General features: G+C 54.0%; 1 protein-coding gene across 1 annotated transcript in view; it reads right to left on the bottom strand.

Moving 5' to 3' along the window:
• The window catches only part of PPP2R2C (protein phosphatase 2 regulatory subunit Bgamma), a 138,964-nt gene that overhangs the window by 43,296 nt on the left and 68,737 nt on the right, over positions 1-26,931 (bottom strand). The window contains exons 2-5 of the mRNA XM_079921142.1: positions 10,537-10,634; positions 8,219-8,384; positions 5,587-5,699; positions 133-310 (exon numbers count right to left, since the gene is read on the bottom strand). Of these exons, the coding sequence (XP_079777268.1) occupies positions 133-310; positions 5,587-5,699; positions 8,219-8,384; positions 10,537-10,634 (555 nt within the window). The remainder of the gene's footprint in view (positions 1-132; positions 311-5,586; positions 5,700-8,218; positions 8,385-10,536; positions 10,635-26,931) is intronic.

Below are 26,931 nucleotides of genomic sequence, written 5' to 3'. Positions count from 1 at the left end.
CCCGCTGAAGAGGCTGAACAGAGCAGAAGCTCCCAAGCCAGCTGGCCTACAGCAGGCCAACGGACGTCCCACCCGGGAGCCACCCGGCCCGCGGCGTCAACGGTGGGGCCGCGCCGCGGCAGGAAAGGATACTGAAGCTCCGGTCGGTGATGGCCAGGTGCCAGAGGTTGATGCGCAGGTCGTCCGCGGACATGTACGTCTCGCAGTCGCTGTTGACGGAGATGGAGTTGATGTGGTAGGTGTGGCCATTGGCGAAGACCCTCCGGGGGCTCACCTCCACCATCAGATCCATAGGCTTCAGCACGGGCACCTGCGGAGGAGGAGGGGCGGTCAGCGCATGGGGAGAGGTGATGGGGGAGGGGTGCTGGCAGGAAACGTCCAGGGCCACGTGATCAAAAGGAGAGGCCAGGAGAGGCCTGGAGCGCGCCAATGGGTGTCCATCCTGCCCGTGTCAGAAGTAAGCAGTGCCACATGGCCACATCCATTGGCACCAGCCCTGCAGGGAAGCCTGCCTCCTTTGCTTGGCCTCCTGGGATTGGTTCTGAACCTGCTGCGTGACTTTGAATGAATGGCTGAACCCCTCTGCACCCCAATTTCCTCATTTCTAAAATGCAAGGAGAAGGTACTGTAGCAGAGCCAGATTTTCCACCAAACATTTGTGTCCCCTTGTCACGGGGAAGTGGCTGCCCAGGCAGAGACTACATTTCCCAGCTGGGTGTGGCCACATGACTGTTCTGACCAATGGGGTGTGAGCACACTGCTGCCCGGCACTTGGGGGGCCAAGGCTTAACGGTTAAGAGGCAGCTGTGCCTTCTCCACCCCCTTCCCTTTCCACAGCCAGAAGGCGAGGATCCAGGCTTTAGGGATGGAGGCACATGGGATGGAAAGAGCCTGTGTCCCTGCAGGAGAGCCGTGTGCCATCCAAGATGCCTATACCGGAGCTTTCCTTGAGTGAGAAATACATTTCTGTGTACTCTGCCCTGGGGCTGTTACAGCCGCTGGTGTTAGCGGAACTCGTACAAACTCCCAGAGACAGTGTCAGATAGCATGGCTTTGCTTCTCTCTGCACCCTCTGCCTAGAATGCTCACCCCAACTCCTCCTGCAAGATCTGGAGTTAACAGCCCTTTGGATGTACAGCCTGCCACACCCCTGCTCACCCCCAGCACGCTGCACACACTGCTATCAGGGCTCTCGGTGTGCACTGCGGGGTGTTTTGGGCACGACTCTCCGTTCCAGTAAACTGTAAGGTCTTCAAAGGTACAGACAGACAGACACGGCCTCACTGATCTCTCCCTGGCCCAGCCCCAGAAAATGAGGGCTGGCATTGCCATCCCCATGTGACCGATGAGAAGACTGGATGCCAAGATGAACTGGGCTTCCTAAGTCACAGAGGCAGGAAATGACAGAGCCAGGACCAGAAGCCAGGTGTGACTGCCCCCGGGGCGTCACAGCACAAAGGTGTGGACCTGAAACCTGACTCGGCTTCAACCCTGCCCGGCCGCCTACTAGTGTTACCTCCATTGCGGCCTTCACCTCTCTGGGCCTCAGTTTCCTTATCTGTACACTGGGTAATGCTGGCGCCTGCTCAGGGCTTCTGTGAGGATTCCATGAGTTGATGCAGGTCAAGTGCACCTGGAACATCACTCGGTCCACAGTGCCCTCCTCCCCCTCCTCGGGGGGTGACTAGGGTGGCTGAGCCAGGGCTTACACAGACACAGTTTCCAGAGTGGGCCTGGACGGGGGTGGGGGAAGGGGGGTGCTGCAGGGGCAGCGGGAATTGTGCCCAGGAGAGAGGCAGCAAGGCCATCCTCGGAGTGAGGAACAGAGCAGCTTCCGGTGAAGGGGGACGCAGACCTTTGTCAGCTACCTGCAGGGCTCCTGAGCCCCGGGCAGCAAGCACCAGGTAGAATGGCATGAATCCACTCAGAACCGGGTGCAGCAGGTGACAGGGGACCCACTGCGTGCACTCATGTGGGAGAGAAGATGATAGGCTGATACGTGTGTGTGTGTGTGTGTGTGTGTGTGTGTGTGTGTGTGTGTGGTCTCAGGAAGCAGTAGGTGCTCTAAAGAAAAATAAAACAGGTGAGGGGACAGAGTGACAGGGAAGCAGGGGCTGGTGCCCGGCTGGAAGAGTGACCAAGAGGTGACATATGGGGAGGGGCTGAAACAGGCTGACATGGGACCCTAGAGAGTCTCCTTCTCCCAGGGGACCTCCCCCAAACACACCTACTCTTAGGCTGGGCCTGGGGCTCCCTGGGGCTCCCAAGGCCCTGTAATCCCTCATTATGGCCTTGACCACGTGGTAAGTTGTTGTCTTCTTGTTTGTTTCCCCAATGGACTGGGCAGCACTTAGGGGCGCTGTGTGTCTTCTTGTGTTCATCTCTGTATCTCTGGTACTCAGCCCAGGACCCAGCACAGACAGGTCTTCAGGTGAATGAGTGAATGGGTGAGTCAATGAACAAATGAGCTATGTCCCTCCCTGGGGGACAGCTGAGATGGGAGGTGACAGCTTTGGTGCTGCAGGCGGGGTGGGCACGCACTAAGCATTCCTTTTGGTACAAGGCAGCTCTGCAGCCGCCATATGTTCTCATGTACCAGGGCGCCCAGTGTGAGCCTGTGCGGGTGTGTGAGCCTGGGTGTGCATGCATGAGTGTGTCAGTGTGCATATGCATGTGCCCGAGTGTGCATGTGTGTGTATGCACCTGGCTCTGGGTGGTTCTTGTGTTGAGTCTGTGCTTCGGGACTGTCTGCTCGCGTGTCAGTGTTGGTGTGTCTGGGCCCCTCTATGGGGCCTTCCGCATGTCCACCGGTGTCAGATATTCTACGTCAGCTCTGAATCTTGCCTTCCCTTCCCTCAGGGCGTGGCCACCACCTGCCCTGGGGATCCCTGGAGTCTCTCTCAAGCCACACCTGCTCCTGGAGAAGGTCAGGGCATCGCTGGCCTAGCAAAGTCTCAGCATCTCAGTCTGCTCCCCCCTCCTTCCGGCAACGTTGTTTTCCCCTGGCAGCCTTGGAACTGTTCACCCAGTGCTCCAGCCATGCACCGCCATCCCCAGACCATATTTCAAAGCCAGAAAGCAAAAAGAGGAGAGGAAGAGGGAAGAGAAACCTGCCCTGAAGGTTTGGAGGTTTCGTGAATAAAACTTTCCCCGCACCCACGCTCTTCCGGAAGGTACAGTGTAGTCAAGGTGAAGGACAGGAGGACAGACACATGGACACTAAGGACAGAGCAGTGTGGGATGCAAAAGGCTAGAGGGCACAGAGAAGGATAAGGATTCATCTGGCTTGTGTAGGAAAGACTTTCAGAGGTGGAGGCTAATAGGGTTTTAAAGGATGAATAGGAGTTCACCAAATAAAGTAGAGAAAGGCATTCCTGTGTGTCCCTGTGTCACAGAGCTGACCTCCAGTGTGGGGGTGACTCCATGTCTTATTTCCTTGGGGGCCTGGGCACACTTCGGGGGTAGGCACTCAATCTCACCTTGCTCAGCTCTGGGATCCCAGAGACCTAGCACAGGGCCTAGCAGAGAGCAGGTTCTTGGTAAATAATAGCTGCCTCTAGCACAAATGGCCCAGATTAGGTAGAGAGCTTCCCAGGGTTCGGGAGGCTTGGGTGAACTGGGGAGGAGACAAGGTGAGAGGCTGGATGAGGAAAGACCCAGGCACCCACGTTCTTTCCCCCTTTCTTCTCCTTCAGCCTTAGTTTACAGTTAAGTGCCATTTTGGGATGTGTGTGACATAACAGAGAAAAATCTCAGACGCTGGGTGGGAAATAAACAAGATTCCCATGGGCCACTGGCTCTGCCGCAAATGCCAGGCCAATCAAGAGGTGATAATTGCCTCCTCCCACCAGATGAAACCCTCATAAACTTTCTTGGGGCTTGGAGGTGGGGGGAGCGGGGAGGCACCCTCACTCCCGTTATTCAATGTCAAAGCTAATTGGCTCCCCTGCTTTCTCAGAATTTATTTGTGCAATTTGCCAGTCATTTAGAGGCCAATGTGTTTAAACATTTATTCCTCCTTCTGGGAACGACATTGATTGCCATTTCATATTTATGACAGTCGGCTGGGTGCTGAGTGCGGGGCGCTTGCTAAGCCGCTGCAGAGAAAATGAGTCGTTATCTCCTGTTTGCTGGTGAGGAAACTGAGGCACAGAGCAGGGAAATGGCCACAGCCATCTGACCAGCGGTGGTGGGTCTGTGAGCAGTTTGGGAGCCTGGAGGGGCCTTAGCACCACCACGGCACCAGGCAGCACCACTGCCGCTCGGAGCAGCAAACACAGCCACGGTAGGAACCCAGGGAGACAGCATCCCGTGTGATGTGAACTCAGACCTTTCAAATCTGCCGAAGAGCGCAGTCACCTCCCGACACTCATCCTCGTTCAGTCTTGGGACTCAGGCCCCCTCCCTGAGCAGGACCTGTCCCAGGCTTAGACGGGATCTGCCCCCAGACTCTTCATTCACTGTGGCCTCCTGGTGCCTAGAGCAGGGCTGGCATCACCTCCAGCAAACACATGGGTGGCTGAAAGCACCCACCCTCTTCCAGGCACGGTTCTGGAAGCCAGCGACGGACAAGGCGGCCTCATGTGCTTCCCGCGAGAAGCCGCTAACCATCCCCATGGCTGCCCTGGGAGGCAGGAGCTTCACTTCCACTTCACGGAGGAGACTGGATGCTGATGCTGACTGTGGAGCTAGAGTTCCCTGGGTTTGGATCCAGCTCTCAGTTTCCTCATCTGTAAAATGGGGATGACAATCACATACCCACCATAGGATGTGGCTGAGGACTGAATGATTTTATAGCCAGAGTGCTTGGGAGACACATGCTCAAGTGTCTGTTCTTGTTCCAGATGAGGAATCAGAGGCTCGTGGTGGCCAAGAGCCCTGCCCAGGGTCACACCACCAGGACACGGCGGAGGCAGGATTTGAACCCGGGTCCTGTGACTCCAGAACTCTTTCATATCTCCCAGCCTCCCAGCAAAAAACATGAGTCCTTTTGCTTTTCATCGCGTTGGGAGCAAAAGCTTGCCTTCACACGGCTCTGCCACTTAACCCTTCCAGGCCGCTCTTACCTCAAGGCAATCTTTGCACTGAGCCTTCATAAAGGCTGCAAGAATCACAAGTTCTGGGTGTCCCTCTGACCCTCGGCAAAGGGCCGGGAACCCACAACGCTCCGCTCACAGGTTCTCCTCCTGGCTCTGCCACTTGCTCAGCTGAGCTGCTCTGGGAGAGCTGCTGCCTCTCTCTGGGCCTCAGTTTCCCTATTTGTATAACAAGGGATTAGAGAACCTGCTCTCCAGCCTCGGGTGCAGCTGAAAAGGGCTTCATGGACACGCATCACCTTGCCTCATCCTCACCGGACTTCCAGAAGAAAGATGATCCTCTCTGCTTTGCTGGGGAGGAAACTGAGGGACAGAGCAGGAAAATGATGGTGGCCACCCAGCAAGTAAGCAGCCCGGCTTCTTAAAGTTCTGGATCGGAACCTGACCGTGGTTCAGATCGCCATGGCCCTTCCAGTCCTGAAATCCTCGCTGTGTAATAAAGCACAAACTGCTCTTCGCTTGCCGGAACTGTCCGTGTGCCACATCTTACCTGCAGTGACGTCACCGTGGACAGGTCTTTAAGCTTCCCCTCCTCATCTTTCAGGTTATAACCCTCGGGCCTCTTATCACGTTCGGTAATCTTCCATAGTTTGATAGTTTTATCTTTAAAAATAGAACAAAGTGAAACAAGACACATGATGAACACGAGATGGAGAATGGAGTACCCACTCGAGTCTGCTAGATAAGGGTGCCTCAACCCACAAGCTCCTTAACCTTATCCTGTTCTTGGACATGAAGTTTCTTTCTAATTTGACTCCTTCTGTCCACTGACGCTACGAACATCTTTGCAAAGGGAACGTTTGTCGTCATGCTCGAGCTCCTCACAATGGATCCCAAAGGTGAAACTGTTGGGTCAAAGGGCATGACCCTTTCAAGGGCAGTTATCAGTCTTTCAACTAATTTCCGCAAAAACTGTACTAATGAAGCTTCCTGTTCTTTACACTTCACTGGCATCCTATTTCCTGAGATGCATCCCGCCCATCCAGAAACTCAGCTCTCCGGAAGCCTCACTTCTCTGGAATCCTGCCAAGAACATCAAAAGAGTAACCTTTACCAGCTGTGATGGTTCATTTTAGATGTCAACCTGGCTAAGCCACGCTACTCAGTATTTGGTCAAATGTGTGGATGTCACTCTGAAGGTATTTTCTAAGATGAGATTAACTTTTAAATCCATGGACTAAAGCAGATTATCCTTCACCATGTGGGTGGGCCTCCTCCAATCAGCTGTAGGCTTTAGAGAAAAAAGACCGAGGTCCCCTGAGGAAGAGGGAGCTCTGCCAGCAGATGGCCTTCAGACTCCCAGGCCCTTCGCTGGGTCTCCAGCCCACCCTGCGGATTTCGGACTTGCCAGCCTCCACAATCAGGCATGCCAATTCCTGAAAATAAACCTCTGCTTATATATCTATATCTAAGTCTACGTCTATATCCATATCTGTCTACGCTCACACACACACATACACCCATCCTGTTAGTTCTTAGTACAGCACCCAAAACAATCACCTCCATGCTCCTGAGGAGGAAGGGGAGAAACTGCTATCAATTAAACACTTGCCAGGTGCCCATGGACAGGCTACTGGGAAAGGGTGGAGCTGGGATTCAAAACTGGGGGCGGGAAGCTTTGAGGGTGTGGGTGTTAGGAAATTCCTGAAGCTGCCCTTTCCTCCGAAGAGGCAGGCAGAGAACGACACTCTGTTAAATGATTAAAAACAAAAAAGCAACACGTGAACGAGGCTCAGACGCCGGCCCTGTTCTAAGCTCCTGACGATGTCATTTCCTTCCAGCTTCCCCAAAACCCTATGAGGCAAGAGCAGCCGTCAGGTTCAGAAGAGGAAGCAGCAGGGCCAGGGTGTTGACTGCATTAGGGGTTCCTGCCCTGGGTGACCTATTCTGGTGGGGGACCGCTCACTGCCTCTGTTCCAGCGCCTGGGAAGGGCCCCTCTGCCTCTGAGACGGGGTTTGCTGAACATGACTCCGTGCCAGGCACCCCTCAGGGGACACAGACAATCAGAATGGCAGGAGCTCCATAGGGCAAGCCCTGGAGGGTCGGCAGGGGTGGGAAGGCCCACGGGAGGGACACCTCGCTCTGCTGAATGGTCAGGGAAGGCTCAGTGGGAGCTGACACCCAGCGGAGGCCTAAGGGGTGAGGCGGGGTGTTGGCCAGGTGGGGGCAGGGAGAGCCGGCCTTCGGACACAGAGATGGGGTGGTGGCTTGAGTCTGACCGGTTTCAGGGATGCCGTGAAGACCGCCCTAAGGAGTCTGACTCCCTTGGGTAGGCAGGTGGCATCATCGTATAAGACTCATCCACCCTGGAGCAGTACTGGCTGGCCTTGGGGTGCTGGGTGGGCAACACCTCCCTCCACCCTTGTTGCAACTCCAGAGGGAGCACAGGTGAGGAAACTGAGGCTCAGAGAAGCAAGGCCACTCCCCAAGGTCCCCAGGCTGGGACAGAAGCCAGGACCCTCCTAGCTCCCGCCCCAGGCGCCTTTTATGATGGGGCTGAGAGGTGAAGGAGGGAAGCGGGGCCTCTGGCTCCAGGCCCACTGCCGGCAGAGGCCAGATGGCCCCAGGAACCGCAGCCTCTGAGTGGACCGCAGCAAAGCAGGGGTCTGGCCGGGAGCCTCCTTGGGGGCCTCCCTGGGGATGCGTACCATCTCCCAGAGGCAGATGGCCAGCGACCAGGCAACCAGCGCTCCTCCTGTACCATCCACTGAGGACCCCAGATCACCCAGTGACACCCTCCACTCTGGGGTGGTCTGGGATTCTGGGGGTTGTGGATAAAGAGGCAAGTCTGAATTGAGTGTTGACTGTTTTCCCTGACCTGGCCTCCTTTGTCCGTCCCCAAATTAAAGTATTCACGGACATGCTCAAGGAGCTGCTAGTTACAGCAGAGGGAATAAGCCCCCGTCCGACCACCAGGAGAGGGTGAGCAAGTGTATTCACTGCATGGAATTTACCCGCTGCTCAAAATACTATTTTTCAGGAGTTCTAAAGACCTAGGAAAAAGCTCACCATGTAAGTGAGGTGAAACATGGCATCTGATGACACATTGCTACAGTACGTGTGCGTAAGAGCACGCATGCCTACACACACGTGCACACGCGTGCGCGCGCACACGCCTCACCGTTGGTGGACAGCAGGGAGTGGGCGGCATTCTGCTGAGGGAGCCACTTGATCTTGTTGATCTTCTCCTCTATCTCCAGGCTCTTGAGATAGTCGAACTCCGGCTCGTGGCTCTGGAAAGTGCTGTAGACGTCATACTCGCCCTGGCTGTGTGGCGCATTTTTACTCTGCAAGGAAACCAGACCCTGAGCTCCAGGATGGTGAGGCGGGGCGGACGCCGGCACTGGGACAGGGACGGGACTGGTCCGACCCATGCAGGGCCTGCAACAGCCATGGCGTCCGGGCATCCGAGCAAGGGTCCAAGGAAACTCTCTGCTTTTTAAATGGCCGGTACCTTGCTGTGCAGCCAGGGCCGAGCTCCATCACCTCCTCCGTCCAGTAAGCGAGCACAAGGGCAACCACGCCAGCGCGTGTTTACTGAGCACCTACTGTACACAGGACACTGAGCTGAGTGCTGCTCACGTCTCCTCTCATTCTATCCTCGACGCCCCTCTGTGATGGGCACCATGACTCCGCCCACTTTACAGATGAGCAAGCAGAGGCTCAGAGGTGAGTCGACCCCCGCGCCCCCCACCCCGAAGCCACCTGTCCACAAAGTGCTGTCACTCATGCCACTGAGGTCTGTCTGGCACCAAGGCCAAGGCTCTGATCTGCTCCCGCATCCTTGTGTCCAACTTGGGTCTGACTCGAGGAATGAATGCGTTTTGGAGCAGATTTAACATTGGGGCCAGATGCCCTGCAATGTCAGACAGACATCGGGATAGACTAGGATAGGGTGTCCTCCCCCCAGCTTTCCTGAGCGGGTCCCCTTCTGGTTTAGTCAGCCAAGCTCATTATAGTAAGGACCTCCTGGTGGAGCCCCCAAGATAGTGAGGTGGTGAGTCCATCGCAGGTACCAGGGACCCCTTCCTGGTAGACAATTCAAGTTTCTATGACAACACGAAACTACAACTAAAACTGCCTGGGAGCAAAACAAAGGTAGTCAACCAAGCACAATTTCAAGTTTTCTGTTGGTTTTTCAAAAGTATCTATTCATATATTTCTTTTCCTGCTGTGTTTTTGGAAAGCTTTAAAGTTCTTCATTATTTTTGCCTCTAATTCACTTCATCTCCTGTAAGCACTGGCTATGGAGAAGGTCAGTGGGACCAGAATTAAGAAAAAAATTAAACGAGAAATATTCAAAACTGAGACACTTGCGCATCTACCCATTTAATTTCCTTCTGCAATTTGGCAAAAAGAAGGCTTGGCTTTGCAATCCCCAGTGGGATCCTCTGGTCCTGCTCACAGTACTGGGCTCATTAGATAAGCAATTTCTCAGCTACCTGCTTTCTGGCTCTGTGTTCTTGGTAAGTTATTGCAACCCTCTGAGCTCTGATCTCCTCATCTGTAAAATGAGGATGACGGTAGCACCTAATGGTACCACGAGGGCTGTCACGAGGGAGGGTTATGGGAGTGAACACAGGTGAAGTCAGAGCTCAGGGAACATCAGCTGTGGGGAGGATGCTACTGCAGCTCCTCTCCCCCCTTCATCCTCCCTCCTGCCCCCTCTTCTCCTTCTGTTCCTCGTCCTGCTTCCCCTATCCTCCTTCCCCCCTTCCCCTCCTCCCCCGACCTTGGTGTCACCTTAGATCCTGTCTTCAGCATCTAATCCCAGCCCTGAAAGGCAGGGTGGTATGTGAGTGACAGACCACACCCAGTCCTGGTTTCCATCCCTGGTCTTTGCTCACTAGCTGGGTGACTGTGCAGGCGTCCTCATCTATGAAACGGGGTGTGAGTCCCCACCCTCAGAGGTGGGCAGTGAAGAGTAACTGGGAAAAGCACGTGGAAAACGAAGTGAGGAGTCTGCATGTAGTAGGTGCTCAACAAATGGGGTCTTTTAAGCACCAGGTTCTTCCAGTGGTTCAGAAACACTGCCTCGGGTAGGCTGTTCCAGACAGCAGACCTCACTGGGGCAAGGCCCGGGGCTGAGCAAAAGCGCCAACCCCAGACAGAGGGCCACCCACAGCTGCAGAAGGGTCCGTCCTCCCCTCCACCCGGCTCTGGCCGCACAGCACCAGCTCTCCAAGGCAGAGGGCAGTTTAATCAGGAGTCTGTTTCTCCAGGGTCTAGGACACAGTGACCAATCAGCAAACTTCCACTCAGCAGAGGGGGATCAGAATATGGCGCTGTGAGTCGACCCGGTGGACTCCCTTCCCTGGGCCTGCCCGGTCCCATCCCTGCGTGCCGCGGCGCCCTTTCCCAGGCTGGATGCCCAGAGGCCCCCTGCGGGTTAAAGCCCGGGCTGAGCCGTAGTCCCCCTCCCACCAGGCCCCGCCGCACCTCCGGTTCCCGCTGGAAGATGACGACCCGGCCACCCTTGTCGCCGGTGGCCAGCAGCTCCCCCGTGTGGTTGAACTCGACGGTAGAGATGATATCGGCTGTGGTGGAACAGAGACAGGAGGATGTGGCTCATTAGGACCCAGTGCTGTGCAGGTGGCCAGAGCTGCGCGCCCAGCCCCAGGGCCCCCAGCGGATAGCAGGGGCCCGGCCCCCTCCCCGCTGGCCGTGGGACAGAGACCCGTTCACGGGTGTCTTTCCTTCCTTCCTGCTCCCCTTCCTCCTGAAGCAGTCTGGGGTTTCCTCGTGTGCTGACCAGGTGACTGGGATGCAAATCTGACACTCACTAGCCCAACTCTGGGGGCCACAGAGACCAACTGTACTCCTCCCTGCCTCCACTGAGCTCCCCCGTAACCTTCACATTCCTGGCCTGGACCCTGTAGGCACCAAACGCTTCAGCACAATGGATCTACTTTCAAACAAACCACACATCTGACTACTCCTCCCGGCAGCCCCAGGCAGGTTCTCATACTGTGTCCTCCTTCCAGCCGCCAGGATGATGGTTCACCCCTCCCCCACCCCGACTCATGGGGTATTTCTGCTCAGACCCCCTCCTCTGCATCCTTCCCTGCCTCAAATGAAGGCAGTTCCATCCTCCCGCTGGCTCGGGCTCGAGCCTTTGGGTCACCGTGACTCTCCCCTCTCTCTCTCTCACCCTCCACATCCAGTCCTATTGTCTCAACCTTCAAGATACATCCAGATTCCATCACTTCTCCCGCCTCTCGCTTGGACGACTGCAACCGTCTCCCATCCGATCCCCTCCATTTCTCCCGGCCCAGACACAAGCTGGCCTCCACAGAGCAGCCATAGGGAGCTTTCTCGGACCCCTCCAGAGGCTCCCCACCGACAGAGGAAAAGCGAAGGTCTTCAGAGTATCTAAAGCCTTGAGTGACCTGTGGCCCCCCGAGGGAGGCCACGTCAGGAGCCCAAAACTTCACCCTGCCCCGCACTCGCCCCTGGCACTTGGCATTGCCTCCCACCCTGGGCCGGGTACCGTGCCCTGTGATGGGCTTTGGCCTGCGGGACGCCAGCAGACAAGCCGCTGTCCTGCGCTTCTGCCGCGGCCCCGGAGGAGGACCTGCCCAGGCCCGCAGCAAAGTCGCCCAGCTGAGCGGCCTGGTCACCCAGTCCAGCCAAGCCTAGATCGGCGGGGTTGGCAGATGCGTGACAAAAAATATTAGTGCTGAATGCCCCGTGTTTTAACTCAATGAACGGTAACGGATCCCCACCCCAATTCCTACGACTCTCAGCCCTGCTCTCCCACTCGGACTCAGGCTCCTCGCTGATTCTCAGAATACCAGCTACCTTCTGTCTCAAGAACTGCTCTCTCAGCCTCCAGTGGTTTTCCCAGTCCTATTTGCTATTCCATACATGCCTTTTCCTTCTCCAATCACACGCCTTCAGAGGCAGCTCCTGACCCGCGCTGGCCTCTGAGCCACAGGTAAATGCCAACTCTGACGGCGAAAGGAAAGAGGTCAGAGGGAAGGTGGTTCAGGAGCAGGATAACGGGCTGGATGTACTCACTGATCAGGATAAGAGCACGTTTCATTAAACTTGAAAATAAAGGGAATAAAAAACAAGGAGAGCCGCTCTTTGGGATCACGGAGCTGCTCTCTGAGTGTGGAATTGGCCCGGCTGCCTGACACTTGTCCCTGCGTGGGCAGCCTGCCTGGCCCAGGGACACAGGAGGGGCACAGCCGGAGGCACAGCCCAGCAGTGCCGGGTTCCTGCCCGTGGCTCTGGTTCTTGCTGTTTCATGTCAGCACGCCCTTAGGGGGGAAGAGCAGGATATAAAACTGTATGTAAAATGTCTTTAATTATATAGACCAGTGATCACAGCCATGTTGCACAGCAAACAAACTGGGCAGAGGGAAAACAAGCTGGGAGAGACTTTTCTACCACGTTAAACAGAGATTGCTTTAGGGTGGTTGAAAGAAAATATTTTTTCCTTCTCTATGTTTCCATGTTTTCTAGATCTTCTGTAATGAATGTATATTTCTTAATAGCTTACTGGTATAAGGTTACTGAGGTATAACTGATATACACAAAAATGCACATTTTTAATGTATGCAATTTAATGAGTTTGGACATATGCATTATATATATTATTAAAAATATATATTATTTTTATGATGGAAAAATAACAATGCTATTAAATTAAAACGCCCATGTAACCACTGGTATCCAGAGCAAATGTGGTCCATAAGTGCTGGGCAGCTACCACAGTAACAGACAATAACACCTGCAGGCAATTTACAATTTATATGTCAGTTTTATATCCATCGCCTCCTCTGAACCTCATGCCAGCCCCTGAGGGAGATATGACTATCATTTCTATTGGCAACTGAGGAGATGGATGGAGGCCCGTCCACAGTGACAACCCCCTGAGCTGTTCATGGACCATCTGAGGTCCTGGGTTGGAGTCCTGGCTTCAGCGCCGGGGCTGTGTGACCTTGGGTGGGCTACCTCCCTGCTCCGAGACTCAGTGCTGTCATCTGTAGCATGGCTATAGTACAGTCTTCCCGTGATTAGAAACTCAAGAGAGATGTTGGAGGTGAGAGGGTTTGGGAGGGTTGAAGGACCGTAACACCAAGGAATGATGAATGACCAAAATCTACCAGACAGAAAGTCAACGTTTTTTCTCATCTTTGCTTCTGGCCTCCACAGGAGTGGCAGCTGCCAGCTCAGAAATGTGCCAGATAAATCTGAGATTCAACCTCCCTGTACAGGTTTGGGAGTCCTGACCACCAGCCCCTCCAGCCCCCTTCTGCAAACATCTGCAGAGCAACTACAGACCTCAGGCCAGGGCACTGCTCCTCCATCCCAGGAAGGGGCTGGTGGGTATTTAACATCCATTCATGGTTACAGGAAGTGTCTTCTAGAGCTTGCCTTAGGAAAAGTTACCTCCCCTGAGAGCTGGAAGTTGTCATCAGTAAAATCATGCAATTGGAAAGTCCATGCTCTCATTTTGGAATGTTTGACACATCTCCAGCCTCAATACCACCTCCCCCAGGAAGACTTCCTGGAGAGCCCTCCTGCCCCCCAGTACAGTAGTCTCTCCTACAACTGTGATCTCATGCCCACTATGTGCCCCTCATTAGAGGTCAGGCCCTGCAGGGGAGACAGCAATTGGAAGAAGAGGCAACACTGGGTGAGCTTCTTATTTTCACGGCTTTCAGCCTGAGGACAGGTCCCAGTCTGTGCCACGTGGCTACTGAAACTCAGATAGAAAGTCATCCTTTAGGCTCTCTAAACCAGAAGACAGAATCTGGGGAAATCCTAGTAGCTGTAAAATGAGGTATTTAACCCTGGAAATGGGGTCTAAAGAGCAGTCCCCAAATGCAACACATAAACTCTGCCCCAATCTTTAGCTGGCTGCAAACTGCACACGTACACACGATAGACTCCAGGCAGAGCTGCTAAGGCTAAAAGACATGAACCAGGATTTGTGCTGGGACAGAGTTCGAAGTTGAGTTCAACCAAGTCAACTGCTTACAAATGCAAAACAAAACAAAACCACTCTTTGGAGGGACATACTAAACATCTAGAGTCTCTACGGTATTGTCATTCTCAACACCCAGGATATTCTCCAAAACTATACGAAGATATACAAAGAAATAGGAAAATATCGCTCATACTGAATAAAAAGACAATCAAGGAAAGAGACCCTGAAGTTCCCGGGATCCTGGGATTAGCAAATGCAGATTTTTATATTATAACTATGTCCAAGGATATAAAGGAAAATTTGCTTTCACTGCATGAAAAGAAAGGAAATTTCACCAGAGAAATAGAAACTATTTTAAAAATAGCTAAATGGACAATCTATAACTGAAAAATACCACATATGAAAATCACTGAATTGCTTAACAGGAAATTTGAGATGACAGAAGAAAGAGTTAGTAAACGTGAAGATATATCGATAGAAATTATGCAACCTGAAGAACAGAGAGAAAATAAATTTAAAAAGATAAAGCACAGAGCCTCAGGGATCTGCCGGAAAACATCCAATGTCTACGTGTACTTGGAGTTCCAGAAGGAGAGGAGAGAATAGAGTAGAAGAAAGACTTGAAATAATGACTGAAAAATGCTCCAATATGGTAAGAGACTTTAATTTACAAATTTAGGAAGCTCAGCTAACTCCAAGTAGGAAAAATACCAAGAAATCACAGCTAACCATCAAACTGCTGAAAGCCAAAACAAAAATGAAAATTTGTAAGCAGGTAGAACAAAAACCACATATTCTATTCAGAGGCTCCAAGACTCAGATAACTGCTGATTTCTCATCAGAAATAACAGAGGTCCGAAGGCTTTTAAAGTGATGGAGGGAAATTTAAAAACCTGTAAACCCAGACTTCTGTATCCAGTGGAATTATACTTCAAGGATAAAGGGCAAATAAAGACATTTTGGTGAAAGCTCTCCACGGACCAGTGACTGAATCTCAGGACAAGCCCACTGCCCTACCATCACTCTCTCTTTACAGATAAGGAACTTGGTCAAGAGGTGAGGCACTGGCCCAAAGTCCCATTCAGGGCAGGGCTTTTGCAGTGTATTCCCCTGGCAGGTCCCGGTCCCTGCACCACAGGGCTGAGTTGCCAAACAGCTGATGCCTCAGGCTCAGGGTCACAACTCAGCCACTGGGAGAGGTCCGCCAGGCCCACGTATGAGGGTGCTCCAAGTCTCCCTGTTGTGGGTGATGACAACCCCATGAAAACCCAAGGTGCCCTTCTACTTGCGAGGTCCCCTTTTCTTTCTGCTGCAGCTCTGGGAGTCCCCCAAATGGCAAGGCAGAGTTGGAAGGGGCAGCTTGGACCCCTGGACAAAGAGGCAGCAGTCAACCCCCTGGGACTGGGTACGGCGCAGCCCTAACAGTGCAAGCCCAGAGCCAACTGGTTTGGGAGCCAGAAAGCCACACTGTGGCCCAGCATGGGCTCAGGAAGAAGTCAGGGGTGGTGTCCCAAGTGACCAGCCCAGTGACAGGTGCACCGCGAGAGCCAGAGCCAGAGATGGGCAAAGACCATGCTGTGGGTTGAACTGGGTCCCCCAAACATATGTGGATTTCCTAAGCCCTGGTACCTGTCGCTGTGACCTTATTTGGAAATAGGGTCTTTGCAGATGATCAAGTTAAGATGTGGTCATACTGGATTCTATGGGCCCTAAATCAACGACTGGTGTCTGAGAAGAAGGCCATGTAAAGACATGGGCGCACAGACACACGGGGGTAAGGCCATGTAAAGACATGGGCACACAGACACACGGAGGGAAGGCCATGTAAAGACATGGGCGCACAGACACACGGGGGGAAGGCCATGTAAAGACATGGGCGCACAGACACACGGGGGGAAGGCCATGTGACAATGCAGGCAGAGACTGCAGTGACGCATCTACAGGCCGAGGAACATCAAGGATCGCCGACCGCCAACAGAAGCTGGAAGAGGCCTGAGACAGATCCTTCCCTGGAGCATTCAGAGCAAGCACGACCCTGCCGGGTACCTTGACTTCAGACTTGCGGCCTCCAGAACTTCGGGGGAAGAAACCTCTGTTGTTTTAAGCCACTGAGTAGTTTGTCACAGCTTCCCCAGCCAACACACGGAGAGAACAGAGCAGAAGCGAGAGGCTGTGCGGGCAACGCTCTGCAGACCCAGGCGGCACCCTGGGCTGCGGCTCCTCCTGGGGTCACGTGGGGAGGATCAGCCCTTGGATCTCACAGGTGCCCCTTGTGTCTTTTTCATCAAGAGGAAGGTATTCCAGTCCCAGCCTCGGTACGTATTAGCTGTGTGACCGCATCCAGATCACGCTCTCTCCGAGCCCTAACTGTCTCACCCATAAAATAGGAACTGTCATCCCTGCCTGGTCACAGTGCTCCTAGGGTTTATGTAAAATTCAAAGGATTCCGTGGACTGGAAATCTCCCTGGAAATTGTGGCAGAGGCCTGCAAATTCGAGGAGGAGATTAAGCTGCTCATCAGGGAGACGCCCCCCCTGCTCATCTCACCATTCATCACTGTAAGTGCTGTCGCCACCATTAATGATCCATCAGCATCACAGCTCACGGCAGAGTGAGGGCCCTCGGAAAGCCCAGCTTCATCCTTCTGATGGGATCGCTGCGTTTAATTAGTATTGTCAGAGGCATCAGGGCTGATGAGGAGGGAGGTGGGAGAGGAAACGGGTTCTGTCTGCTGCTGAATGAAAGAGCTTGGTGCGAGGAAGGAGGCTCCGTGTGCCCAGCGTCCGCCTGGGACGGGACTCTGTGAGCAAGCATCTTACCCAGCATCTTCTCTGGGTTTGGAGAGAAGGGGCCAGGCTGGACCCTGGGGATAAGGAGCCTGTTCTCAAGGGCTGCTCTGGGTCCAGGGAGATGCACAGGAGGTGAAGAGGTGGCCAGGGGAAGTGACCACTTCAGGATGGGGTGAGGTGAGATCCAAGAGGGCCTCCTGGAAACAGTAAAACAGGAGTGGGGTCTTGCAGAGCAAGGAAAGGTGGCAGACTTAACGTTCATGCCCCATCAGCGGCTTCCTGTATCCACATCTTATACAATGTGATTCCGGGGCTCTTCCCGTCCAGCGACAGAGACTGTTCGCCCATCCCTGACTCTGCACTGGCTTGTGACTTGCTTTGGCCAACAGAATGCAGAGGAAGTTAGGGGGTGCCGGTCCAAGCCTGGGTCTCAAGAGGCCTTCAGTTTCTGCTCTCTCTGGGACCCCTGCTCTGCCACGGAAACAACCCCAAGCAAGCCTGCCGGATGACGACGAGAGGCCACGTGGACGAGCCAGTGCAGCTGAGGCCATGCTAGGCCAGCCCACAGCCAGTCCACCCCCGAACACGGCAGCAAGCCCAGCAGAGATACCTCCTGACCCATAGCTACCGTACACGTCAGAATGAGCACTGCCAATACACGAGGAGACGCCCAGTAGACTTAAAGACTAAGGGGAAGGAGCGCACGCTTGTTGTTTGAAGCCACTGAGCCCTGGGGTCTGTTACGCAGCAGTAGCTGACTGAGACAGAAGGGCTGCAGGGTAGAGCGTGGCCATTCCATCCAGCTCTGCTTTGTAGATCACCCTTTTTTGGAGGCAGGGAAGTCATTTCACAGGAAAGACTTTCCTGATCAGAAAAAGCTCTTGACTGTAGCCTAGTTTTTCAGTAGGACTCACACCCACACCCCACCCCATCCCCACCCAGCCAAGGTGCCTTGTATACGCTGTGCTCTGACGGCAGCACTGCCCCTTCACGGCTCACCCCGGCAACCCTAATCACTCTGCTGGTCTCAGCTTGTGTTGCTGAAGCCACCCGAGTGCTCTTTCCATTGTACAGGTGAAGAAACTGAGGCACAGAGAGGATTAATAAGTTGCCCAAAGCTGCCCAGCTGGTGTGTGCAGGGCTGGGATTTACCCCTTGACCTTGACCCCCAGGCTGGTGCTTCTCAAGACGTTTAAAGGAATCAGAGATGGCTGGGGGGCTTCCCTGGTGGCGCAGTGGTTAAGAATCCACCTGCCAACGCAGGGGACACGGGTTCGGGCCCTGGTCTGGGAAGATCCCACATGCCACGGAGCACCTAAGCGCGTGCGCCACAACTACTGAGCCTGCGCTCCAGAGCCCGTGGGCCACAACTCCTGAAGCCTGTGCATCTAGAGCCCGTGCTCCGCAACGAGAAGCCACTGCAATGGGAAGCCCGCGCGCCGCAACGAAGAGTAGACCCCCACGCACAGCAACGAAGACTCAATGCAGCCAAAAATAAATATAAATAAAATAAATTAGAAAAAAAAAGAGATGGCTGGGGATTGGTGAAGACATTTCCTGGGAGAAAGCAGATGCTGAGGGAGGGTTTCCACTTACACCTTTTGAGGGGAATGGGGGAGGGTGCCACCTTCCCTCCCCAAGCCTAGTGAGACCCTCGCAGAGCTCCAAAGTATGTTTCCTGAAGGTAGGAGACCCCAGCCTGAGACTCGGAGAGCAAAAGGGGTCTAGGGTCTGGACTCTGACTCTGCCCGGGATGTGGAAAGACGAATGGCTTTTATCCACGTGCTTCCCGGGGACAGGAGAGAGCAGGCTGGCTTATGTCATCTTAGTCCTGCCCGCTGGCTCCCCTGCGGGCAAAGAGAAAGCGGCAGAGGGAGGCCACTGTGCCCAGGGGCTGAGGAAAACCACTGGACGTACAGCTCTGACTGCCCAGGTCAAGGGCTCTGCAAGAGGTAGCTTGGCAGGAAATTTCCAGACCACCCAATGCAGGACCCGTGAGAGAAACGGGCAGCTATATCCACCGGCCAGGCTCTCCCAGAGCAGGAGAGCCACCAGCAGGCTCACGGCCAGTGGTGAGCGAGAGGCTGCAGGACCCCGTCCCCTTCCCCACTGTCGGCCTTCAGCACAAACAGGCCCTGTTGTGGAGGTGCAGAAGGAGAAAGGCCACGTCTGGTTCGGAGTCTGGACCGTTAGCTGGGACCAGACATTCAGCACTGGATGGGGGCCACTTAGCTCTCCGAGGGTGATGGGAAAGGCGTGGACCTGCCTGAGTCCCCGATCCCCAAGCAGGTCTGGTGAGAAGTTCCCTCCTGCAGCCTGAACTTGGTGGAGGGTGAGGGCAGCTCCCGGGCCGGGGTCAGAGGCGGGGTGGGGACAGCTGGGATGCCGTGGCTGGGCCAAAGCAAGTCCCTCTGGACAGTGCCTGGGTCACCTGGATGAAGGTAGATGTGAAGGGGCTGGTGGGAGGTTTGGGAGGGTTCGTGTGGGGCATGTAGCACCCTCCACCTCCCACCCATGCACCCCGGAGGCCCAAGACCCCGGCTCTGCCTGTGAGGGGCCGGAGCTCTCACGTTAGGGCAGGAAGGGGGCGTCGAGCCCCAGCTGCCCACAGGTGGGAGATGGAACTGGCCACGCTGCCCCCTGGAATCACACAGGAGCCATGGTCCCAGCTCACTGATGGGACATCCACCCTGCACCCGAGCTCTAGTCCCTGTTCCAGCTCTTTCTGACTGGTGACTTGGGGCAGGTCACCTCCTCTTTTTCTGAGGACAAGAGGCAATGGGAACACAGACCAAGAACCTGAGGGCCAAGCACTGTGCTGGGAACTTGCCCACGGTGCCTCATCTCATCTTCTCCATGTCCCATAGGGCCAAACGGGTGAGTCCTGGATCCAACGGCACCCCGTCAAGCTAGCTTTTGAAAAGGAAAGTGCACCCAAACAGGAGACCCAGTAGATGACAAGTTAGGTAAACATTAAACTGGGCCTAGTACTGATTAATCTTAAAGGCTGAGAAAAACACTTCCGTTATCCCGGCACCTGCTCCGAGAGCTCCAGGTGAAATGGAATGTTGGAACCTTGAGTTACGGTTCCCATAATATATATATGTATATATGTATATATATATAAAATATAGTCAGTCAGCCAGAGCTGAGGATGTTTGGGAATATTTGGCTCAGATAATGACCTTTGGGGAGAGGGGTAGCAGCGGGAAGCCTGGGTACAGAACAGCCAGAGGGTCTGTGGCTGGTTGAAGTTAGGTCCTTAAAGTGTAGTTATTCCATGGTTCTGGCGCTGCCTGGTAAGGGGGAAGGTCTGTGCTCAGATCTCACTCTTACTGGCTGCAGGACCTTGGCCAAGGCAGTTCACCTCTCTGAATCGATTTGATCGTCTGTGAAACAGAGATGGTCATACACACCCCCCAAGGCTGCTGGAAGGTTTACCCACATATCACCTAGCATGTGGCAGGCACTCAGTAAATCTGTTCACTGTCCATTTATTATTCAAAAGAATATTAATGGGGAGCTGTGGTTTAAGTTATAGTTTAAAGGGAAAATGTTGGCTAGGGTGTGATGTTTTTAACGTGGACTTTGGATAAAAGACTCAAAAAAGAAAGAAAAGTACAGAGTTTCTGTGTGAGATGATGAAAAAGTTTTGGAAATGGATAGTGGTGACGGTTGCACAGCACTGTGACTCTAATGCCACTGAACGGTACACCTAAAAATAAAGTGGTAAATTTTATCTTATGTATACTTTATCACAATAAGAAGTTTAATTTAAAAAATTAATTGAGGACCTACTGTATCCCAAGCACTGTTGCAAATGCTGGGAACTCAGCAGTGTACACACCCCACAAGAAGCTCACTCTCTAGTGGAGAAAACAGACAATAAGCAAATTTCTGGGAAGGAGATAAGAGCTAAGATAAAAGCTAAGGTATGATAAGGGGTGGGAGGGTTGGAGGTGCTGTTTTAGCTGGGGAGGTCAGGGGAGACTTCCTGGAAGAGGAGCATTTGAGCAGAGACCTGCAGGAAGCAAGAGAGGAAGCCACACAGATATCTGGGGGGACAGCACATGCAAAAGCCCTGAGGTAGGAGAGAGATTGGTCTGTTGCAGTTCAGCAAGGAGGGCAGGGTGTGTTGGTGACAGGGGCAGGACATGAGCTCAGAGAGGTGGGCTGCGCCAGGTCCCTGAACCTTGCAAAGAAAGACTTAGGATTTTATTTAAGTGAAAGAGGAACCACATAGCATTTTGAGCTGGGAAGTCATGATCCAACTTGGGTTTAATGACACTCCTATCCTCATGTGTATCCCTCACTAACATAGATGGGCTCTTCCCTTCTGTGCCCTGTCCAGGGCCTGGCACATGGGCAACTGCTGAAAAGGGTTTGTTAAGTAAATACCAGAGAAGCAGACGCTCACCAGGCATGTGGGGGATGGCAGGGGCCTCTGTGTCATCCCTGCCACTCACTTGCCTAACACAGTTCCTCTCTCTGGGCCTCACTCTGGTTCCTCGTCTATTAAGAAAGGCGTTGGCAACATGATGGTTTTATTGTCGTTGCTTTTACTTTGCCATTTAAAAAACTGAGATGCAATTCAGGTAACATAAAACTCACCATTTCAAAATGTATACTTAAGGGGTTTTGAGTATATTCAGTGTGTTATGCACCCATCATCACTATCTATTCCAGAACACTCCCAGCACCCCAAACAGGAAGCCCATACCTTTTAGCAGCAGTCATTCCCCATTCCCTCCTCCCCCCAGCCTCTGGCAAACGCTCGTCTGCTTTCTGTCTTTAAGGACATTTCACATAAATGGAATCATACAGTGTGTGGCCTTTTGTGTCTGGCTTCTTTCACTCAGCATCGCGTTTCCAAGGTCTACCCGTGTGGCAGTGTGAACCAGGACTTCAGTCCTTTTCATGGCTGAATAATATTCCATGGTGATCATGATGGTTTTGAAGGCAGGCCCCAGAAGAGGGCTTGAAGGGGGTTGGGCACCTAAGAATGGCCCTGTGTCCCCAGAACCCTGACCCATGGTTGCTCCCAGCTCTGCAGGCTGAGGGGCTGCTGCAGGAGCCAGAGTAAGGGTGGGACAGCGCTGCCCCTACAGTGGGTGCTCCAGGAGGGTCAGGGTGCGAGGGAGGCCACGGACCGTGGCTGCCAGCTCCTCCCCGCCAGCCCAGATGGGCCCCTGCTAAGTAGCTGTTGGCCTGACTGGCGCAGGGGCAGATGGGCCTGGCAGGGGTGCAGGGCAGCTGTGGGTTGGCCTGTGGTCAGCAAGACCCGGTCAGCCTGCTGGGTTTGACGCTAGGCCAGGTTGGATTGTGCTCACAGCAGGGACGACTCCCCAAATCAGACTGAAGCATGGCCCTCCAGGCCCCTCAAAGCAGCCAGGTGGCCTGAGGCCAGCAGCTGGCCTCGGGACAGGGTCAAGGTGAAAGGGACAGAGAGAAGACCACCTGCTCCTAGCCTGCCTGCTTTCAGCACAAGCTCCTGAAGGCCCCACGGCACAATTGCCTGGGCTTCTCTCCTAAAGATGAAGATTCCCAGGGCCCTGCTCAGACCCACGGATCAGAATTGCTGGCACCTGGAATATGCATTTTGATGGGTTCTTCAGTGATGCCCTGAGGTTTGAGAGCCACTGGTAAAGTGCTAAGAGGTTTGGGAGTGAGAGCGCTCACTTTAGTGGGGCTGCCTGATTCTCAGCAAGTTACAGACATTCTCTGAGCCTCAGTTTTCTGATCTCTAAAATGGGTATAATACTGTCATCTCAGGGTTGATTGGGAGGATTTAAGGAGGCAACAAGAAGCTGCTTAAAAATCACTAGCTGCAATTAGTAGTATATTATTATTACACATGCAAACAAAATCAGAGAACTGTCTGGATTTTAAAAGAAAGTGGGGCGGGGAAGAATTAATAAATGAGAGAGAGAGGTTTAAGATATGGAGAATTTGCTGTTGGGGGGAACCTGGCTCTGAATCCCACCCAGTTTTGGCTGTCATTTCATCCTTCCGTTTTCCGGTTTGTGCAGTGGTGATGGTAAGAGCCGCCCATGCTGGAGGGCTCTGCAAACTGTAATATGCTGTCCCGTGCCAGGGCGGGGAACGCAATGTGAGGAGGGGGATGGAGGCCTGATGCTGATCTAGACTGATGGCTTGAGTCTGGGCCGGGCCAGCTGGCTGGGGCTGGCTTCTGCCCTCCCAGTGCCTGGCTCCCGAGGGCCCCATCCTTTCTGTATCAGTTCCTCAGGCCCCAGCCGGCAGGCGGGCAAGAGGGGCCAAATGCCACTGTGACAAGAACACCCTTCAGGCTCCGTCACATCAGTGTGTCCATCTGTCCCCTCGCCAGGCCCGTGTCTGCGCCAGGTAGACGGACGGGGCTCAGGCGCTGAGCTGGGTGCTGAGGTCATGCTTGGCAGAGCCGGCTGGGTCCTCTGTCTGCCTCTCCTGCCTCTGCCCTGGCCGGGGCCATCGTCACTTCTCTCCTGGACATCTGCAGCCTCCTCCCCTTTGGGTTTCCTGTCTTTATCCTGGCCTAGGCCACCCGGTGACCAGAGGGACCTTGCTGAAACTGAAAACTCATCGTACCCCAACCCTCCCTAGAGCCCTATGTGGCTCCCCGTGGCCCTCGCCAGCCCTCTGTCTCTCCACTCCCAACACGACCCTCACCCTTTAGGCACTCCAGCGGGGCCATTTATTTATTCGAGAAGTATTTACTGAGCCCTAATGCTAGGCGGCGGGAACTGAGAGGCGGCCTAATGGGCACCTTGCAGCCCCTCCCACGCCCACCAGTCTGTCCCGTGTCCTGGGGGAGACAACCAGCCTGCTCTTCCTACTCCTTCCTATTTAAAGAAAAATTTTTTTGTTTTAATTGAAGTAGAGTTGATTGACAATGTCATGCTAGTTTCAGGTGTACAACAAAGTGATTCAGTTATACATACGTAAAAAATTACATACATATTTTATATTGAGTATATATAATGTGCATATATCTCTGTGCTACACAGTAGGACCTTGCTGTTTACCTATTTTATATATAGTAGTGTGTACCTGTTAATCCCACACTCCTCATTTATCCCCCTCCACTTCCCCTTTGGTAACCATAAGTTTGTTTTCTATGTCTGTGAGTCTCTTTCTTGTTTTGTAAGTAAGTTCACTTGTATCATTTTTTAGATTCCACATGTAAGTGATATCATATGATATTTGTCTTTCTCTGTCTGATTTACTTCTCTTAGTATGATCATCTCTAGGTCCATCCATGTTGCTGCACACCTCCCCTGTCCTCTTGAAAGACCCCGTGTCCCAGCCTCTGGGTGACAGTCTGGTAGAGGGTGACAGTCCATCCTGTCAAGGTGTGGCCGAGGCACCCCCCTGAGAGGGGCTGAAACAGCCTGGGATGGGCTTGACAGGCAGATGGGCAGGGGCGCTCCAGCTCTGCACTGGCTGCAGACCATTGTTAGCTCAACCTCTGGAGGCTTGGTTTCCTCACCTGTAAAATGGGCACAAGGGTGCATCTGAAATTAGATGCTGTGGGTGGAGGCTCAGCATGGAACTCGGCACACAGCAGGCCCACTTGTTTTGGTGCTGTCATCTCCAAGGGACCCACTTTGCTGGTGGGAGCTCCTTAGGCCACCAGGCTCGCTGCCTGGCTCCCTGGCAGAAAGAGTCCCAGCTTTCCTGCGGCTCCCTTCTCCAGCCTTAGGCCGTTGGCACAGCCGCTCCACTTGGATCACCGGGCAGCGGACAAGGAGTGGCTTTGGAAGTGTTCCCATCCTGGTTACACATTGACCGCCTGGTGGGAGCTGGGTCCTGGGGAGGTCACATTCACTGGGCACCAGCTAGGACCCTCACCTACCATGTGCATTAGCCCGCGGCAGACCGAGGAGTTTGTGGCATTCTGCCATTTCCACGTGGGGAAACCGAGGCTCTGAGGGTTGAACTTGTCCTCCTGCTGGGAACAGGTGGCTTCTCTGCACCAGGTGGACCCCAGGGCCTGTGCTCCTAACACGGTAAAGTGGGTCAGGCCGGCCCCAGGTGCCTTCACCACGTGCACCTCCGCGGGATGTGATGGTGCCATGGTCTCCCAGGCCATGTCTCGTGCCTGGTGCCCTGCACCCAACACCCCTTCCCACCCAGGGATGCCTGCACCCATTATAAAGATGAGCAAACTGAGGCGCCCGCAGGCAGGACTGGCGGGGCCGGGCAGGTCTGGAGTCCTCCTCTGCCCCGTCTGCTGTGGGCTCTGGGGCTCCCTTCCTGGGTTTCTCCTGGAGACATAAACTCCCAGCACGTTATTCAGCAACTGCTGAGTGGATGACTCCTGTCGGCCAGCGTGGTAACCGCCCTTCCATGTGGCTCCACGCTCCATCTCAAGCACCTCACACCCAGGACCTCAGTTACAGGTTGTGACCCCACTTCCAGATGGCGAAACTAAGGCTCCGGTGTGCTGGTGCACACGGACCACTGGCTCTGCGGGGGCGGGGAGGGGGTGTGGAGGAGAAAACTTGGAGTCGTGGCTGAGTCTGTGGGCTTCAAGCCACCCATGGTTTAACAACCGGCTCACGAAACTCCTAAAACTTGAACAACCAGCTCACATAGTTCCTGAGCTGAGATGGCCCTGACACACCCTGGGTGAAGTGAGGTCCCAAGTCCACACTGGCAGAGACAACCTGATTCAGGGCTAAGTCCCAGCCTTCGGCGTCTGAGCGAGACTCTTCCGGCAGCCCCACTGCTGGCACCCCGAGGGCAGCCTGCCCCTGGAAACCCCATGTCTCCATCAGCAGGACCCTCCCCATCCCTTGCAAGCCCCCACCTGGCCTGGCATCACGGATGCCAGGACCAGACGCCCCCATACACCACCCACTGCTCCCCCCTAGCTGCGAACAACCATCACCCCCATGGGAAATGCCGGGGCCCAGCTTCAGAAAACAGAAGTTTACTGCCTGGGAAAAAAATCCGGGTGATGTTGTCAGTGCTGTGCGAGTCTGAGGCTGTGGGCGCAGAGGGAGGGAACTGGGCCTCAGTGACAGCCAGGTGCCCCGTGGGTCTCCTCCACCGACCTCGCTGGCTTGGGCAGGAGGAGGAGGGGGAAGGTATATGGGAGCCAGAGGAGGCGGGCCTGCAGCATGGTGGGCACAGCAGCATCCATTCCAGCCGCCCCTCCCCTCAATCTGCCCCTCTCGGAGGGAAACCTGTTCCTGCAGCTTCGCGGAGCCCCTTTCCACCCCAGTCTACTCTGTGCTGGCCACTGGCCAGGAGGAGGTGCCTGCAGGCCCTAGACCCTCCCCTCCTCCTTCACCCTCCCCTCTCCCCTCCTAGAAGCATATTAAGCATCTCTGTCTCAACAGCAGGTGCGGGGCGACCTGGAGGTGGGGTTCAGCCCTACACCTGGTGATCCTTGTGTCCCTAGGAAAGCTGCAGCCTCCGCATCCCTGCTGCCAGCCCAGGCCATAGGATTCTGCCTCTACTTCTTCATCTGGACAGTAGCTCCCAACTGAGGTCTTGGGCTGGTGGGGACCTGGCCCTCCAGCCAGAGCTGACTGATGTCCACCCACTCATCCATTCATTCGCCCAACATTCACCAAATGTCCGCTCTGCATCAGGTCCCCCCAGGGCTGAGTCACAGTGATGGATATCCAGACAGTCTCTGTCTTCATGGAGTCTGCGGCTTACAGGGAGATGGACAAGGAAACTGATAAACTCTTTCCAGCCGCCCAGGTGCTGGGGTGGAGGTCTGTACAGGGAATGGGTAGAACCCAAAATAGAGGGCAGGACTGCCTAGTGGTTAAGACCAGGACGCTGCAGCCAGACACTCCAGGTTCAAACCTCACTTCCACCTCTCAGTTACCTAGGAAAGCTACTCATCCCCTCTGAACCTCAGTTTCCCTCTCCTGTAAAATGGGTTCGATACTCATTAAATAATACTGCTTCAGAGGGTTGTAAGGATTGAATGAGTGAATATGTGTTCGTATTAGAACAGGACATAGACTCGCAAAACAATTTTACAAAAAAGGAACTAAGTTGGAGGACCTAGCCAACCTGATTCAAAGATTTACTATAAAGCTATAGGAATCACACCAGCGTGGTACAGGAAAAGGATAGACACAT

Source organism: Stenella coeruleoalba (assembly GCF_951394435.1).
Source record: "Stenella coeruleoalba genome assembly, chromosome: 4".
Taxonomy (NCBI): domain Eukaryota; kingdom Metazoa; phylum Chordata; class Mammalia; order Artiodactyla; family Delphinidae; genus Stenella; species Stenella coeruleoalba.
The sequence above is the reverse complement of the archived record's forward strand: the minus strand, read 5'-3'. Positions and strand labels throughout refer to the sequence as shown.